The 16,850-nt window shown below is 43.0% G+C and overlaps 4 protein-coding genes across 4 annotated transcripts; 2 read left to right on the top strand and 2 right to left on the bottom strand.

Annotated features, from left to right (window-relative positions):
- The first annotated feature begins 564 nt into the window (after positions 1 to 564).
- On the top strand, positions 565 to 2,037 carry BCIN_03g01940 (hypothetical protein). Its single transcript, XM_024691784.1, has 7 exons — positions 565 to 702; positions 760 to 847; positions 896 to 1,084; positions 1,133 to 1,195; positions 1,244 to 1,306; positions 1,355 to 1,497; positions 1,616 to 2,037. The coding sequence occupies exons 1-7, from the start codon at positions 630 to 632 to the stop codon at positions 1,621 to 1,623; spliced, it is 627 nt and encodes a 208-aa protein (XP_024547557.1). The 5' UTR covers positions 565 to 629; the 3' UTR covers positions 1,624 to 2,037.
- A 4,846-nt stretch (positions 2,038 to 6,883) lies between these two features.
- On the top strand, positions 6,884 to 9,758 carry BCIN_03g01930 (hypothetical protein; the record flags this gene model as incomplete). The annotated part of the gene is made up of 7 exons (XM_024698284.1): positions 6,884 to 7,137; positions 7,221 to 7,493; positions 7,545 to 7,904; positions 7,940 to 8,532; positions 8,633 to 8,864; positions 8,894 to 9,117; positions 9,286 to 9,758. The coding sequence occupies 7 exons, from the start codon at positions 6,884 to 6,886 to the stop codon at positions 9,756 to 9,758; spliced, it is 2,409 nt and encodes an 802-aa protein (XP_024547556.1).
- A 1,113-nt stretch (positions 9,759 to 10,871) lies between these two features.
- Positions 10,872 to 13,392, bottom strand: Bccat5. The gene is made up of 2 exons (XM_001559254.2): positions 12,602 to 13,392; positions 10,872 to 12,540 (listed from the first exon to the last, which is right to left on the bottom strand). Exons 1-2 carry the CDS (start codon positions 12,825 to 12,827, stop codon positions 11,237 to 11,239), a joined length of 1,530 nt encoding a protein of 509 aa, XP_001559304.1. The 5' UTR covers positions 12,828 to 13,392; the 3' UTR covers positions 10,872 to 11,236.
- A 1,856-nt stretch (positions 13,393 to 15,248) lies between these two features.
- Positions 15,249 to 16,723, bottom strand: Bcarl1. Its single transcript, XM_001559257.2, has 5 exons — positions 16,348 to 16,723; positions 16,225 to 16,263; positions 16,081 to 16,164; positions 15,682 to 16,005; positions 15,249 to 15,615 (listed from the first exon to the last, which is right to left on the bottom strand). The coding sequence occupies exons 1-5, from the start codon at positions 16,420 to 16,422 to the stop codon at positions 15,592 to 15,594; spliced, it is 546 nt and encodes a 181-aa protein (XP_001559307.1). The 5' UTR covers positions 16,423 to 16,723; the 3' UTR covers positions 15,249 to 15,591.
- Positions 16,724 to 16,850: the final 127 nt, after the last annotated feature.

Below are 16,850 nucleotides of genomic sequence, written 5' to 3'. Positions count from 1 at the left end.
TCCACTTTGTTTCTTTCAGACCATTGGCTTCGTAAAGGCGAGTAAGGGTTGGAATTTGGAGCAAGAACAGGTCATTCACTAGTGGCCACTGTGGAGATGGTGCCGACAGCCAATGATGTTAATATATTTCCAAAAAGCTCTGTTATTTGACGGCATTTCTTGAAATAGATTGCAAGGTGCAATCTAAGAATTGACAGATTTGCCGAGACGTCGGTCTTCCCCAGCCGAGCTCGTCATCAACCTCCAGTGAAAGCAGAGCAGCTCTGCTGTGGCCCACTCACTCTACGGAGAGACCTGACTTGATGGTTTGCTTTGTACGGTTAAATCTCTTTGGCTAAAAGCGTATTGGAAATACATGAATATGATGTTTATCCGAGCAAAGAAAGTCCGGTTCGAAGTATGGAACTTCGACTATCCAGACTCGGAACGAGGATATCAAGCCAAAAGGGAATAGCCTAGTGATGTAAGGCAATCGGGTCAAATGAACGAACGGGTGATCTGAGGATAAAAGTAGGAGCTCATCCCATTGATTGCTTCACTATCAAAGCAAAAATCCGTTGTTCAGCTTAAATTGCCCATCTTCAATCTACTATTCTCTCTCATCCTCTCTCATCCCTAGCATAACCATCATGGTTCGTTCTACTCTTGCCCTTGTGGCTCTCGTAGCAGCATCGGCTTATGCTGCCCCACTTCCACACGGTGGTAAGTTACTTACTCTACCTTCAATTCTCCCTTTAATAACCAATATTACGGGACTAGATAAGAGAGCTGAGGCCGCTCCATGGTACAAGGAGAGTGCTGCTGCGGATGATGCCGGCCTAGCTAAAAGAGCTGAGGCCGCTCCGTGGTAAGAAATATTACGAGACTGACGAAGAATCAAGACTAACTTGAGCAGGTACAAGGAGAGTGCTGCTGCGGATGATGCCGGCCTAGCTAAGAGAGCTGAGGCCGCTCCATGGTACAAGGAGAGTGCTGCTGCAGATGATGCTGGCCTAGCTAAAAGAGCTGAGGCCGCTCCGTGGTACAAGGAAAGTGCTGCTGCGGATGATGCTGGCCTAGCTAAGAGAGCTGAGGCCGCTCCATGGTAAGAAATACTATTAGATTTATAAAGGATTAAGACTAACTTGAGTAGGTACAAAGAGAGCTCTGCCGCTGATGATGCTGGTTTGAGCGAGAGAGCTGAGGCCGCTCCATGGTAAGAAATACTATTAGATTTATAAAGGATTAAGACTAACTTGAGTAGGTACAAAGAGAGCTCTGCCGCTGATGATGCTGGTTTGAGCGAGAGAGCTGAGGCCGCTCCGTGGTAAGAAATATTACGAGACTGACGAAGAATCAAGACTAACTTGAGCAGGTACAAAGAGAGCTCTGCCGCTGATTCTGCAGGCCTAGACAAGAGAGACGCTGCTGACGCTGTTGCGGCACGTCAAGAGCAATTGAAACGTGAGGTTTTCGGAAACATGCGAAAAGAGCACTTGAAAGTTTCCGCAGAGAAGGGTAAGGCCTTCTTCCAGTTCACAATACACCCCAAGAACGATACGGTAGACCGCTGGAACATTCCCGCGGCCATCAAACGACGTTATGATGATGCGGATGGCGATGCTGACCGCGTTAGTATCCTAAACTACTACCTCATGGAAACCGGTCGGGAAATTCGGTCCGCAGCCGAGCTGGGCTTCAAGCCGACGATGGCGTTACCTGGGTTGGCCGAAAACGGAAACGAGGTCGGATTTGGGTATGCCTACGCCGGGCAACATCAGAGCCATTGTGTTGAATTCCTTGCGAACGCGATCGAAATCGGAAAAGCGAATCTTCATGACTTTTATTTGTTTCATGTTATCCACTGCCTGTCTCTCATTAAGCTGTACTCCCTCCAACTACATGATAAAGAGCCTTTCACTACGTTGACGCCTGTTGCAAATGCGCTGGTGCAATCCCATTTTCCGCAGTCTATCAACTAGGCTCGGATCAAGGCGGAGGCACTTTGCTATTAGGGATGTATAGGTCGGCATTAGTTACTTTCGTATGAATTTATCATTTACTCAACTTGTGCTCGATCCCTTGACGTGTTATCTTCAGGTGAAGGCTAGCATTAGCTCAACATTCAAATACCAGTATGCCATTCCTTTGTTTACAGCGGTCCCCTCTGGTTCCGAAGAGTAGGTGAGCTTCAAGGATGTTGGAGGACATGAATTGAGGTTTGAAATTTGAGGTTATATTGACGGCAGAGCTGAAGATACATCCGAAGGAATTGATCTCCCTAAGCGGCCACACGTAGCGACATACCTCTAGCCCCATTAGGTCAGCGTTTAATAATTTCCGATGTGATCTCTGCACCACTTCATCTTACAGGCTCAGTATCAATCAGAGTAACTCATCTCAAAGACATCTCGTTTCTATGTCTTCTTTGATATTCGCGATGACAGAACTCACGGCGAAATTTAAAGATCACTTTTGTTTATTCTATGCATATTTATCGTCAATTGATTCTCGAGCTTTGCTAACGAAATTTTTTTATATTGTGGGAGTGTCGGATTGAGAATAAGTGCAACCGAATAACACTAGTAGAAGGGTAAGGAGGCGTACGAACAGCACATTTCGTAGTTAACTCATAGTATCAACTTGATAAGGTAGTAAAAGGAGAGTAAAGCAATCTTGATTCTCTAAAAGTGGCCTATTGCCTTCTATATATATATTCTACAGGTGGGTCACATGCCTTGGGTTCAAAAGTATCACAATATAAAAGGGGATGATAACTGTCTAATGACGAACCCTATACAAAGTTACTTATCAACATCTAGTTTCATATAGTGTTTTCATGACATTTCCTTCTAAACATAGACCTCGCAACCCTAATATTCTTGATGATACTAGTATTAATAATAATCATAGAATGAACGCTATTGACTATTAAAGGATCAACTATAATATTAGTGATATTACTTTATTAATGTTATTAAATATAAATATTTGAGAATGTATTTCTTAATATTATAGGTTTAATAACATAGTTTAACACTGAATACATTATATTATCAAATATACTACTTTTATCTTAATGTATACTTTTCAATTTCAGTATGCGATTTATTAATCATCTATTGTATAATCGATATCCCTATATCTTGTACAACCCCATATCTTGTACAATCATTCTAATCTCAAAAACTATCAATTACAAAACTTATATCAAATCTTATATTAATTATAAAAAATTTTATTAAATAAGTAATAGTTTACATCGAAGTTGAAAAGAAATCTAATATAATTGTTATTACAAAAATCTATAATATTGATTGTTTTATATTATATTAATAATATAAAGAATAAGTAATTCTTTATATTTTTGTTTAAAAAGATATTTATTAATGTTTTAATAAAAAATAAAAAGAAGATTTAATTAATTAAATCAATAAGCTAATTTAAAGATTAATATCTGTTAGGGAGCAATCATCTGATTGGGTATATATAGTAGATTTACTATTTCAGAAGTATTTGAAATACTTTATATTTTTGTGGGTCAATGGGAAAGTGGATTATTTCTAATATTGTATTTTAGATACAAGGGTGTTTTTGTCAGGGAGCGATCACCTGATTAGGTATATATAGTAGATTCACTATTTCAGAAGTATTTGGAATACTTTATGCTTTTGTAAATTAATAGGAAAGTGGATTGCTTTTGATATTGTATTCCAGATATAAGGGTGTCTTATTCTGAGATTCTTATTTGTATAAATTTGAATAAGGATAATTGTATTTTGAATTCAATTTCGATAATTGATTCAATTGCAACTATTGTATTTCTAATGTTCTATATTTATAGAATTCCTATATTTATAGGATTGCTAGTTCCTTTTTGATTGGTATATATCAAATGGGTTCGTATAAAACAGGAGTAAGTGTTAGAAAGCGATTATTTGATTGAGTATATATAATAGATTCACTATTCCAGAAGCATCTGAAATACTCCATGCTTTTGTGGGTCAATGGGAAAGTGGATTACTCCTAATAGTTTTATTCTGAGATTTTTATGAATTCGTAGAAGCAAACGAAGTGGAAAAGTACTAATGTATTATATAATCATATATCTATATAACAAGCCATTTTCATATTTACAGATTTATAAGACCCTTTCTAATTAATAATAAATAATATACCGACACTAAAATAAGATTGTTTCAGTTAAACAAAAGAAAAAACTATACAAAATCATTTCAATCTAATATACAATCTTAAAAGGAAAGAAAATTCGATTGAAAAAGAAGTGATTAGATTAAAGCAATTGAAAGCTTTCTAATAGTTTAATTAGTTTTAGGGTAAGTTTTATAATAGTAGTAGAATCAATAGATTGAATGGATTGAATTAAAAGGAGGTGCACCAGTGGGTGCACAGACTCACGGGACAGTACAAAAATCAACGTGTAAATATCTTTTGATATATTGAATCATTTATTTTAAAAATTGTTGTAGTTCTTAAATAAAGATAAAATGATCAAAATACAAATTTTGATATCAAACAATTGAAGAATGAATTTATGAAAAATATTGAAAATTTGGAAGTGTCCCGTGAGTCTGTGCACCCACTGGTGGTGTATTCAGAGGTGCATTAGTAAGCAGGGGGTGTAAATGCCTTAGGCACAATTGCCCTAAACGTTTTTCAATATTAGAATCTGAATTAGAATCTGAATATAAGGAAGAGAATAAGAGAGAGAATTAGAAAGAGAATTATAAGATTTTAAGGTTTTAAAGTTTAATTACATCTGTAATAACTTTATATAAGCTAGAAGTAAGAGATTAGTAAAGTTTATAAACTATTATTATTATTATTATTATTATTATTATTATTATTATTATTATTATTATTATTATTATTATTATTATTATTATTATTTGAAATTTAATCTAAACTATTTCGAGAGGTTTCTAAATATTTCTCTATAACCCTAGAGGCAGCTCCTGTAATACTACCTCTATTTGCTGATGGGCTTCATAACATGGCTGATTTCGCCGTTATACCATGATGCTTTGATCTTCCTACTCCCTTTCGAGTCGTGAAATCTGATATTTACGACTATTCTTCGCCATGTCAAACAAACCAATGGGTATGCCGGCCCCTCGCAAACTCCGCATCGAGACCATCACCGAAGAAGCGCCTAGCTATGACAGTAACCCTACGATAACATCATACCGGCGGCAACTTGAACCCAACCCGCGCCCTCTGTATGCACACCGAGTCTACGATACCACGCCCGATGCAGCTATTCCAGGACGCGCGGCTGAGTTGGCAAAGATCCTCCATGAGAAAACCTTAGATTATCGCGGCGGTTACGGTCGTGATGAACCCGACCGTATTGAGGTTGTAGCCCTGCCCATGCCTAAGGATGCAACAGCGGAGCAAAGAGTGAAGAAGTGTAAAGCGCATCATTTGGCTGAGGTAGCAAGCAGAGAGAAAGAGTGGCATCTATCAAGGACGTTTGTGCATAATGGGTATCAAAGGGCTATTGTCATAATTGACCAGCTACGTGAAGAGTGGCGTGAAGCTTTCGATCGTCCTTTTGAGATGTTTGGAGTTCTGGTAACTACACTCTTTCTTACTTTTATACACAGCATTACATTCAAATACTCCACAACTCTATGAGTCTAACTTTATTTGTATCATAGCCATCAAAAAGATATCTGGACTGGAGATGGGAGAGCAATATGCTTCCTAATATGAATTCACCGGATTGGGAGACAAACCCCTACGGTACTTATTTGCTGGCTGAATGGGACCTGGAAACTATTGCAGAACTCCAACGTATTCTGGAGGAGGATGGGGCCTCAATTCCGGAAGAGGATGTCTCGCCACATGCGCTCGTTCATCTGGATAAAGATCTTAGGGGGCTGAGGAGAGGCATTGAGCAGTACTATATTGAGTATGCGGGCCAAGGATTAATTGAAGAGGAATTGAGTTTAAGGGCTAGTGGTGGAGATTGGGAACATGTAAAGCCGATGAATGCTCGCGGTTGGCATGACACTAATTCTGATCACCCTGATACTGGGTCTGATTAACCGTACTTTTCGCTAAGTTCACAATGCACGCATATATGTTTGCGCCTTCGACACTGAAGTTCAGCTCACCCAATCGTACGATGGAGGTGGCGACAACTGTGACATCCAACTTTCGAGAGACAGAGTATTCTGCTGCACGGCTCCTGGAGGCGTTCAGCCCTTCTTACCCGTTCATCTCGAGTATCTTTTTGCCAACCCACTGACTGGCGATGATGTTGACGCCAAATATAGTAGGTCCTCTCTGTAATATACTTTCACTGTTAATCTAAGAGCGCTAATAATAACCCCTCACACAGAGCTTAGTGTTGACGATACACGGGGCCAGGGCAGTGGTCGCAATGGGTGGGTTTCGTATTAATTTTCGAAAACCTAACCCAAGTCATTATTAATGGATAATCAATTAGATATTGTAATATTTAGTTATTATAAATAATTCAAAATACTTTTTTGTATTTATAAATATTTATAAATATTTGTAGGTTTACAATTTGTATATATTTTATATACAAAAATCAAAGAAATTGTTTATAAAATTGAAATTAATAGTGATTTTCATTATATTAGAATAAAATTCTAAGCGAATGGGGTTTATTAAGTGATATTTGTATTATATATATTTTATTTAATCAATTTACGAAAATGAGGTATTAATATTTATAGTTATCTGTTGATTGGTGGGTATAACTTTTTTATTCTTTAAGTTATTTATATTCACGGCTATTTGTAGCCAGTTGTACTACTTAAGCCACCCATTGCGACCACTGGGCCAGGGTGGAGATAATACTCCAGGTTCTGATTCCACACCTAATGATGCGGCATTCGGGTTCTTCGTCATGGTATCTCCTGAAGCACTCCAGGTTTCCCTTCGAAAACGTGATGGTACACACTGGGAGATGCTCGACTGTGAGAACACCAAATCAGAAGAGAGCCAGATCGTCTGGATGTTTTGTAACGACGATTCTCCTAATTCAAACTGTAATAAGATTTACCTTGGCCACGGTGTCCCTGGTACCATTTTAGATATGCCCAATGGATGTAGCCCTGGACCATATGCGGTTGCTGTGAACATGGTGCCTTCCAAGAACCAGTCAGTACCTGGCCACATCAAGAAGCGCACTCAGACCCGGACCCAGGCGTATATGATCTCACATTCGACTATGACTTCCGTAGGGTTCCGCGCGATCTTGGCGACACTCAATGGCGACTTGATTATAGCAATGAAGAAGGTTATTGGGATACCGTTGTCGACTCACCGGGAATGAGACGTCGCAAGCGATCATTCGAAGAGCAAAGAGGCAATCACCGGGAATTCCTTGAAGAGTCTTGGCATGCAGATTTGAGTGACCACCGCTCCGGTCTTCTTACTCGCGATGAGCTTCATGCCCGGTGGTTCGGCAGTGATGCTATTGCCTGGCTGAAGCAACTGTTTACAGTCGAAGTCAGGTCTGTCCCCTTTTTCGGTGACTACATGATTATAAGCTAATATCTAGCTAGTACGTCCCCTATTACGCACTCTGTTTCCGAGACATTGAACGTTATCCTTCTGGATGAAACATACCAATGCACTATTAGTGACGTAGACGTCTCTGCAAAGCTCCTTGTCGAAGCCCAGACTAGTGTTGACATCGATACTTCATTCGGACTCACAATGATTGCTACACTAGGTATCAAAGTGGATCTCAGTGGATCTTATCTATGGTTTAAGAACTCGGGCACTGTAGAGGCTCTCTTCATGATTGATGCACTCGTCAGTGCCCAGTACGACACTGGAGATGTTGAGCTGTTTGGCCTTGAGAACTTTGGTGCTACGTTTGCTATACCGGGAATCGTCACTGTAGGACCCAATTTCAAGCTGTACGGTAGCGTGAATTTTGACCTTTCTCTCTGAGTGGTCAATTCGAAGCACACGTCGCGCTGGCAGATTGGGACACGCAACTCGCATTCCCGGATCAAGAGAGCGACGCTGATCCTAAAAGCACCGATAGTCCCGGCACTAATGGAACACAGGAAGTTAGCAAGCCAACAATTGACTGGAGCGTTAATACTAATGGTCAGATTACAGCACACGTCAAACCGGTAGCCAGCTTTGGAATTGACTTTAACTCCAATTTTATTAGTCTTCCGTCGACGACTATTAACCTTGTAGCCGATGGTTGGGTAACAGCCTATGCTTCCGCCGTTTACAGTCCCACTGACGCAGACTTTTGTTACGGAGCCAATGTAGGTGCCTCACTTTACGTTTCCCTCGACGTGCCACCGCCTCTGCAATGGGCATTGCCGGGTGGGGTTTCACAATACCCCTTATGGTCATCACCCCAGTATGCCATTATTGAACCAACGTGCTCGGCGACCGAACCGAACACCACTAGTCACACAAAACGAGACTTACTCGACGAAGAAAGCTATGGATCCGCCGCAGACTTCCCTTATAACAGGGAATCGCGATTGAATGAAAGGAGTGTGACTGTCGGGCCGTTATTGCGTATGCCTACTCTGAGCTGCCCATCCAGCGCCGAGGATGAGGGGGCCGCAAGGCAATATTTCCGGTTGTCCCCTGTGTGGCGAGAACTATGATGCCACAGGTACCGACTCGACGCTGGCATCAAAGAGATGGAAGTATGCAGCACTCAAAATGCGACAAAGCGACGACGACGACGACACCGGCGAAAGTTGCGTAGCCTCGTACCCATCTCCTAATGATGACCAAGTCGCGTGTACTTACGCTTCCTATTCGGCAAAGAGATATCTCGAGGAGTCCGGCAACGGTTGGTCCTGGCCGATTACTGACTGGCTCCAAGGCACTCCGACAGAAAAGTATGACACCCCCCTACTAAATCATACAGTGCCTTGGAGAAGCGTCTCACGCCAAAGACGGCGATGGCTACTCTAAATTCAGACCTTTATACCATTGAGATAGGCCAATACAAGGAGTGTGCAGAGGCTCAGAGGGATTCTGGCATCGATAAGAATTTCCTCTTCGACAATAGCGGGGCCGCGTGTATACCCAATATAGTTCAGCTTACCAATTCCGCGGCGAAGCAGGTTGTGCCCGGCTTGAACTTTGAAAGTGAGTCTACCCAAGTCGTATAGTTTTCCCTTCCTTGTAGCTCTCTATGGGGCTACTCATTTTCGTACTGTTCGAAGTATCAAGTAAACTAATCATTAAAATATTGCCAATCATTAGCGGATCATGTATATGAAGCATAGACTCTAGGAAAATTCATCACATGGCTAGGGAGTAGCGCTACATTACCCGGCGGATGGGTGATGCCGTCGGCCAATTGGGTCGCAAAGGCCATCATGGGAGATGCAGACTTCGGCACTCCATTCAAGATGCACAGCGCGCAGCTCAAAACACGCACCCAGGCAGATGGGTCCGAGTTTCCCATCAACGTGATGACATACGGCTTCGGGCGTTCGGACGGCGTGTACGCTGGGACGCGGCTAACAAAGGCGCGCACGCAAGCCAACTTAGCCCTATTGGTCGCCGAAGTCAATGGAGACAAGGGAACATGGTTCCGGCTGGCAAATCCGGCAATCGTCGTAAACAACAAGAGAATGTCACAGGAAAATATTCGTAATGCTGCCGGTGTCTTTAATTACCTTGCATTTGCACCACCTGGTGGCGATGCCATTTGGAACAAGTGGATGCGCGTCTCTAATTGGATTGACCTAACGTGTTATGTATTCGACACGGAGTACCAATAGTGCCAAACCCCCTCTCCCCCCCCCCCCCCCCCCCCCATTGCAGCGGGCGAACCCACAGCGCCTCAAGGCCAAACACCCTCGTTACGTGCTCTATATGCCTACTGGATCGACAGACATCTGGCTGGGATCGAGGTAAATGCAGCGACGTGGGCTAATCTGGCCGCACGGGACTATCCGCTCAAGTATCCCCCTACGGCCGAGGAGCAAAAGGACAGGGCCTGAATCACAGCAGCATTTGGAACCAACGGACTCGCCACAGCGCCCAATATGAGGTTTCCAAGAGTGGCGGCCGTTGTAGGTGCGTCCATATACGGGGCCTATGGAAATGCGCAGATGACGCTCGACGGTTCGGATAACACCCCCAATCCGGCTATTGGGGGTGCCAACGAGAATCCAATCATGATATCTACTGTTCCAGATTAACTCAACATGAAATAATTAGGGCCTAGAGTAGTTGTACAGCAGCATATATTTGAACTACAGTTGTATAGTTCAGACCCTATAAGAATTTTGATAGGAATAAGGGCTCTACCTGTCGTATAGTACGTACGAATAGATAGACACTTCTTTCATTTAAGCTTGAAAGAGTAGTTAGGGAAGTCACAAGGGCTTCCTTCTGATAGTTCTGCTATTACCTACAGGGTATTGATATAACTACAGACACTAGATCAGATATCTCTTTAACTTCTGATCCAGAGTCGATTGATGTTGTAATAATCCTGCCACAGCCATTCTTCTTCTTACCCATCTCTCCGCTCCCTTCTCTACATACCATCTCACCTCACCTCGACTTATCTCGTTTCTCCTCTTCATCATAATTACAATCCGCTCTCCCAAGCTCAAGAAATAGACAGCATAGTAAGAGTACCATGCCATACCATATCGGTGTTTGATCCCTACCTGCCGTCCATGTCGAACGGAATACATGACATCACCTCAGACCCGCACATCTCCGAGAAAGAATAGAGATGGGAGGTTTTGCGTTTATGAAGGCGTCACATGCAGTTGTTCGCATTATTTAGAACTTCCCGAATTCGTCTACCACCTAACACCCCAGTATGTCCATCTGGTATATGAAAGCAGTTATTAACAATTACGGTTTCAAGCACAGATTGATGTAAAGTTTTATTTTGGAAAGGAATTTCGGAACAATAATAATACATTGAGTAACATCGCTTTTTACAGATTCACTTATTATTTCGAAAGGCGGAATGAAATAGAGCAGACAACGAGAACGTTCAAAAACATCCTTTGAGATATCACCAAATTGCATAAATAACTTTCAATATTCTGAAATCATAAAAGGGGTATGTCATTGCAGATTAAAACCAATTTTGTAAAGCCCCCGAAATAACCTATCCCATCACCGTTCCCTATTCCTTCGTCTCTCATAAAATAATTATAGATATCATCGCGAAAAGCAAAACGCAACCAGGAAATCTTTTCTACCTTGCCTTATCCTATAACACAACTATAGTCTACAAGCGAGATTGAGCAGATCCAGCAGCCTTGCTACCAGGAGCAGGAGCCAACTTCTCGGTTGCCTCTTCAATCTTGGCACCAAGAGTTGGGTCGACTCTGCTGAACATATCATATGTGCGCTTGCGAGTGTCCTCCTTAGCAGCTGCCAAGTGTCCAGAGACATTACCGATGAAGTTATCTTGTTGGCCTTCTTGCTTGCCGAGGACATCCCACAGACCCTTAGCTTGTACGTAGTCTTCTGGACCCACTTCGGACAAAAAGCTCAAAGCAGCACCGGACCATTGCTCATGATCGTTGGTAGCCTTGACAGGCTTTTGAGTGAGTTTTCGGTAAGAAGATGGGTAGTTGGGGTTGGCGCCGTAATTTCCATTGACGGCCATAGCACCATCACGATGGAATGGATTGAAAGCTCGGAGAGGAGCATTGACTGGAATTTGTTGATAGTTGACGCCGAGACGGTGACGGTGAGTATCTGGGTATGAGAAGAGACGAGATTGGAGGACAGGGTCGGCAGATGGCTCAACACCTGGGACCAAGTGAGATGGTGAGAAAGCAACCTGCTCGATCTCGGCGAAGTAGTTCTCGACGTTCTTGTTGAGGGTCATTTTGCCGAATGGTCTCAATGGAACCTCAGCCTGTGGCCAAACCTTAGTCAAGTCAAAGATGTTCCAGCGGAACTTCTCAGCTTGTTCTGGGGAAAGGACTTGAACGAAGACACTCCAACTTGGGTAGTCTCCCTTCTCAATTGCATCGAATAAGTCTTGAGTGTGCCAATCTGGGTTCTCAGAAGCCATCTTTCCGGCCTCCTCGTTGTTGAAAGTCTTGCTTCCTTGATCTGTCTTCAAGTGGACTTGAACATAGTTAAAGGTACCATCGGGCTTGGTCCACTTGTGGGTATGACCAGAATATCCGTTCATATGTCTGTAAGAATATGGTGTACCACGGTCGCTGAACAAGTGCATAACCTGGTGAACAGCCTCGTGATGAGTTGAGAGGTAGTCCCAGAACATCGTAGCATCCTTCAAGTTTGTTTGAGGGTTTCTCTTTTGTGTGTGGATGAACAGAGGGAACTTGGTTGGGTCTCGGAGGAAGAAAACAGGGGTGTTGTTGTAAACCCAATCCCAGTTACCCTCTTCAGTATAGAATTTGACGGAGAAACCTCTTGGGTCACGAGCCGAATCTGGAGATCCCTTTTCACCACCGACAGTTGAAAAACGTGAGACAAGAGGAGTCTTCTTGCCAACTTGGCTTAACATATCAATGGTAGTAATGTCACTGATATCGTGTGTGACTTCAAACTCTACAGACAATACGTTAACATGATGGCGACGGGAAAAGGCAAGCACAAGACGAGAACTTACCTCCATAAGCTCCGGCACCCTTGGCATGGACAACACGCTCTGGGATACGTTCGCGATCGAAATGTGCCAACAAATCGATCAAATGAAAATCTTGAAGAAGGAGTGGACCATTGGTACCAACTCTTTGAAACTCCTCTGGGTGTCTCACGGGGCATCCATTGGACGTAGTATAGACTGGAGCTTCATTGTACTTGAAGGTAGAGGCGGGCTTATCGTCGGCAACCATGATTGCTATTGTATCGATGTTGTTACACCGGTCGGTAGTATGTGTATGTGTGGTGGTAGTGGTATGGTATGGTGTTCAGATGGGTGGAGGATGGAGATGATTATAAGATGGATGGCGAAATGGGCAAAAGGCTTTGAGGTATTTGATCAAGTGGAAGAATCCAAAGTAAGATGGTACAAGAAATGGAGGAATGGCAACAAATAAGTAGAAATTCGGAAACCTACCCCTCCTTTCGTGGCAACCAATAAAAAGGGGGGGGTTGATAACTGTGCACTTGCATTAGTAAAGGTCCCAAGGTCTGGAACGGAATTGATTAGCAAGAGGGAATCGGGGATTATTCCGCATCCAGGAGCTTATCTAGATTGGGTAGTTGTTTTCCTAGGTCGGAAGGTTTCTCCCATGTCTGCGATATGTGGTTTCTGCCCGTCTTCTCCAAGCTACCGATATACAGGTATTGATATAATACTAGTAAATACGCACACATATGAGTACGTATATATTATATATATTATATATAATATGTGTAATTACCAATCAAAAAGACCTGCCTGCCCCTCTGCCTACCGCGAAGTCTTCTTTCGGAAGGACTCGCATCAACAGTTGGTGACATCGACAGTATAAATAAATATAACAGCAGAAGCACACTGCACGCTTGCATACAACTCGGGGTAGCACGTAACTCTTCCTGGTCACAATACCTGGGCCCTAGGTAGTTTGGATACATACATGCGATACATACATGCGATACATACATACGCAGGCGCCTTCATCGTACAGAATCGTACAGATACATACGTCCGTCCGCATTTGTACTCGTCCTTTTCTTTTGTGCCCGTCCCAGTTTAATCTAGTGCTTTCTTCTCCGCATTTTGCAATCCGACGTAATCAAATCCCATCCCATCCACACATAGCGTCATGCTCCCTATCGGGGATAGCGTGATGGAAGCTTGGCAAGGCACGATTTTCCGTCTAGAAAAGTATGTAGACAATGTTTGGGCCGGACGTAGTCAGCTTTGCTAGTTCTTGACCCCTATTTCTTTGTCTGTAGCATCATGTCAAAGACTACGTAAACGTAAATGCGACGACAACCATAAAGTATATCCTCACTTTCCAACCTTCCGCCGATCTTTTTGCGTCTTCTTTTTTGTTGAATGCCGGGTTCCAACTTTGCCATCCCCTCTGCCTTTCTGGGTACCCGAAATCTGACACGGCCAAATCAATGCCGTCACCTCCCCACCTTCAAATCTCTCAACAAGCCCCTGCTCGGGTCGATACTCATCCATCCTGGTTGCAATGCGCACATCGATGTCACGATTCACAAAAGCCAGCGTGGGGCCATGCAATGTTCAACCACATCTCGATGGATGCTCAAATGGGCTCGTGTGCCGAGCGAGCGAATGGTTAGCATTGCATTACATACAACCCAGTGTAATCCGTCGAGAATGTTCCTATATCTGGATGTCCTCTTGGAAAATGACCTTTGATATGTGTATATATGGCTGTAATGGGTATGACAATATCTATTATTATGCTCACTATTGCTGCTGCGTGTAACGCTTTTACCACATCGGGAGCATCTTTCCAGAAGGAGCTTCGGAAAAGACATACACGTCCGGCAAGAGCCATAGAATCACAGGATAGATGGATAGATGGATAGGCAGGAAAATGACTTTGAAACTTTGCTTCACCAAACGAAAGGTGGAATCCGCCGCTTCGCATCGTGGCGGGATGATTGCACAACTGTATAGTTGTACGCGAGCATCTCAAAGATACCTACCTACCTACCTATGTCGTAATCGATGAGACACAATCTTTTCCCTACCGCCGCTGTACCATATCATATTACAACATCTACTCGCAATATTAAAAAGGTGCCAAATTCCAACGAAGATAATAAGTTCCAAGGTTTTCCTAGCCACCAGTGGATACCTACCCAAGTTCCCAAATTCCGAACTAACAACTCTGATCGTCGTCAAATCCCGAATCTCGGTATCTATCTATCTATCACGCTTGTGGCTGACTCGCCACGTTCGTTCATGCGCGCTCTCACATTTTTTCAAGCTTTTCACAAATAATTGCTCTAACCTACTCGGTCGCTTTCCCCTATGGGATTTCGCGATATGGGCATGGCATTTCGTCCTTTCCTCGAATTGTACAGAGTAATCTGCCAGGAGACCTTGTCGAGCTTGTCTACGGGCAAGTATCCACAAACATATGTGACAGCAAGTTAGTTCCATTTGGATCGATCCATGTGCCATCCATGCGACTTTCGCGGCCTCCTTGTTAGTCTATCTATGGCTTTCTAATAAGTCTTGACAAATCTAACAAATCTAAAGATCCAGACTCGATTGTATCACAAAGCAGAGGTACCGTCCTACGTAAACAACTGGCGAAAAGATGACCGGGAACTCGGTTTTCGCGTAGCTTTCAGACTCAGGTAGCTAGATTAGACCTTTGGCCAGATCGATGTCATAAGTGTCAAGATGAATTCATCACTAATCCATCAATCTAAGGTGCTCAATTACAAATAAAGATTCAAATACAGTGCTCCCGGCCCAGATGTAGATGCTGAAAGACGCCTGTGCATCTATTATACCTCCGAGAATGATAGTCTTGTTCATATCCATGAGCGTAGCAAAAAGATGGAGCTTGAAATTTGTACCCCGGACTCCAGTTTGATCCTACCCGTCAATTATTCAACTGATGTTTAGGTATGTATCGTGATCATAGTACACACGGTTGTGTTCTGGATATCCTTCCTCTATTACGATTCTTGTTGTACAGTTTGCTATTGTCATGTTAGTATCGCCGTTTTGTAACGGCATAAGCCACTTCCAAGCATGGGAACACTTACAACAAGCCAATCCATCCCCTCATCCACACCACTGCCATCTACGGCACTACATGCCACTATACTCCAATTCCTATCCCTTAACTCTCCTAGTCTTAACGCCTCGGAAATCTCACCCGCTCCTTTCGCTCCCGGTTGATCTTGTTTATTCGCAAATACCAGTAGTGCAGCATCTTTCAACTCGTCCTCGTTCAACATTGCTGCCAATTCTTCTGATGCAGTGCCTAATCGATCAATGTCCGTAGAATCAATAACGAATATTACCGCAGCCGTATTGGCGTAGTAGCAGCGCCAATATGGTCTAATTGATGTTTGCCCTCCAAGATCCTATGTCAAGCAAGTCAGTTAGGAATCACTGGATAGAGGATTCGAAAAGAATGAAAAGAGTGGATGTTATCTTACCCAAACATTGAAATTTAAATTTTTGTACGTCACCGATTCCACATTGAAGCCAATGGTTGGTATTGTAGTTACCACTTCCCCAATCTGCGGTTGCCCGTTAGCATAAAAGCCCCTCATGTAGTGTCCGAGTCTGAAGCAACTAACCTTCAACCTATATAGTAGTGTGGTCTTTCCAGCGTTATCCTATCCAATTCGTGGATATATTAGCTTCCCCTTCTTCTTTGCTGGTCCTTGGATGCCACAAGAGGCCTTCAGCCTGCTACTTACCAGTCCCAAAATCAATATCCGGATCTCCTTCTTCGAAAATAACATCCCCGACAGCCACGAAACGCTTGCGCCCATTTTTGCAAGTCTTGCAATCGGTATTTCCTGTTCTCTGTCTGTTCCTCTTAGAGTCGACCTCCTAAACAACTATGCTTAGCTGTCCCCTGTCCTTGTCTTCCTGGACTCTTCCTTTCTTTGTCCTAATATTGTGCTCAATAATCACCGAATTCGTAGAATTTGTAAGTCGTCGTGATGGTATAATCGTTCGCAAAAATTGAGATGTCTTGTAGTATCAAAAGGTAGGACTTTCTACTCAAGTGATCTATGTTTTACCAGCGAGGTCAACTGTTCAAATGTTGCTTTGATGCAGCGTCTTACCGTATTTCCAATCCCAATCGCGGAGCCACAGGTTTCCGATCATGATTAGTCATAACTTTATTTTTCCAAGCCGCTCACGTGCATCTGCCCAAGACTTGAGCCTGAGAGCCTTAAGTCTGAGTGAAAGG

The sequence above is a fragment of the Botrytis cinerea genome, chromosome 3 (assembly GCF_000143535.2).
Source record: "Botrytis cinerea B05.10 chromosome 3, complete sequence".
Classification (NCBI taxonomy): domain Eukaryota; kingdom Fungi; phylum Ascomycota; class Leotiomycetes; order Helotiales; family Sclerotiniaceae; genus Botrytis; species Botrytis cinerea.
This window is presented reverse-complemented; position numbering and strand designations above follow the sequence as displayed.

Bases quoted from the DNA above. Each gene is read 5' to 3' on its own strand.
- BCIN_03g01940 (XM_024691784.1), top strand. From the start codon at position 630: ATGGTTCGTTCTACTCTTGCCCTTGTGGCTCTCGTAGCAGCATCGGCT. The intron at 848-895 runs GTAAGAAATATT...TAACTTGAGCAG, and splicing joins AGAGCTGAGGCCGCTCCGTG to GTACAAGGAGAGTGCTGCTG. The intron at 1,307-1,354 runs GTAAGAAATATT...TAACTTGAGCAG, and splicing joins AGAGCTGAGGCCGCTCCGTG to GTACAAAGAGAGCTCTGCCG.
- Bccat5 (XM_001559254.2), bottom strand. From the start codon at position 12,827: ATGGTTGCCGACGATAAGCCCGCCTCTACCTTCAAGTACAATGAAGCT. The intron at 12,541-12,601 runs GTAAGTTCTCGT...TATTGTCTGTAG, and splicing joins GGGTGCCGGAGCTTATGGAG to AGTTTGAAGTCACACACGAT.
- Bcarl1 (XM_001559257.2), bottom strand. From the start codon at position 16,422: ATGGGCGCAAGCGTTTCGTGGCTGTCGGGGATGTTATTTTCGAAGAAG. The intron at 16,264-16,347 runs GTAAGTAGCAGG...CGAATTGGATAG, and splicing joins GGATATTGATTTTGGGACTG to GATAACGCTGGAAAGACCAC. The intron at 15,616-15,681 runs GTAAGTGTTCCC...ACATGACAATAG, and splicing joins AGGGGATGGATTGGCTTGTT to CAAACTGTACAACAAGAATC.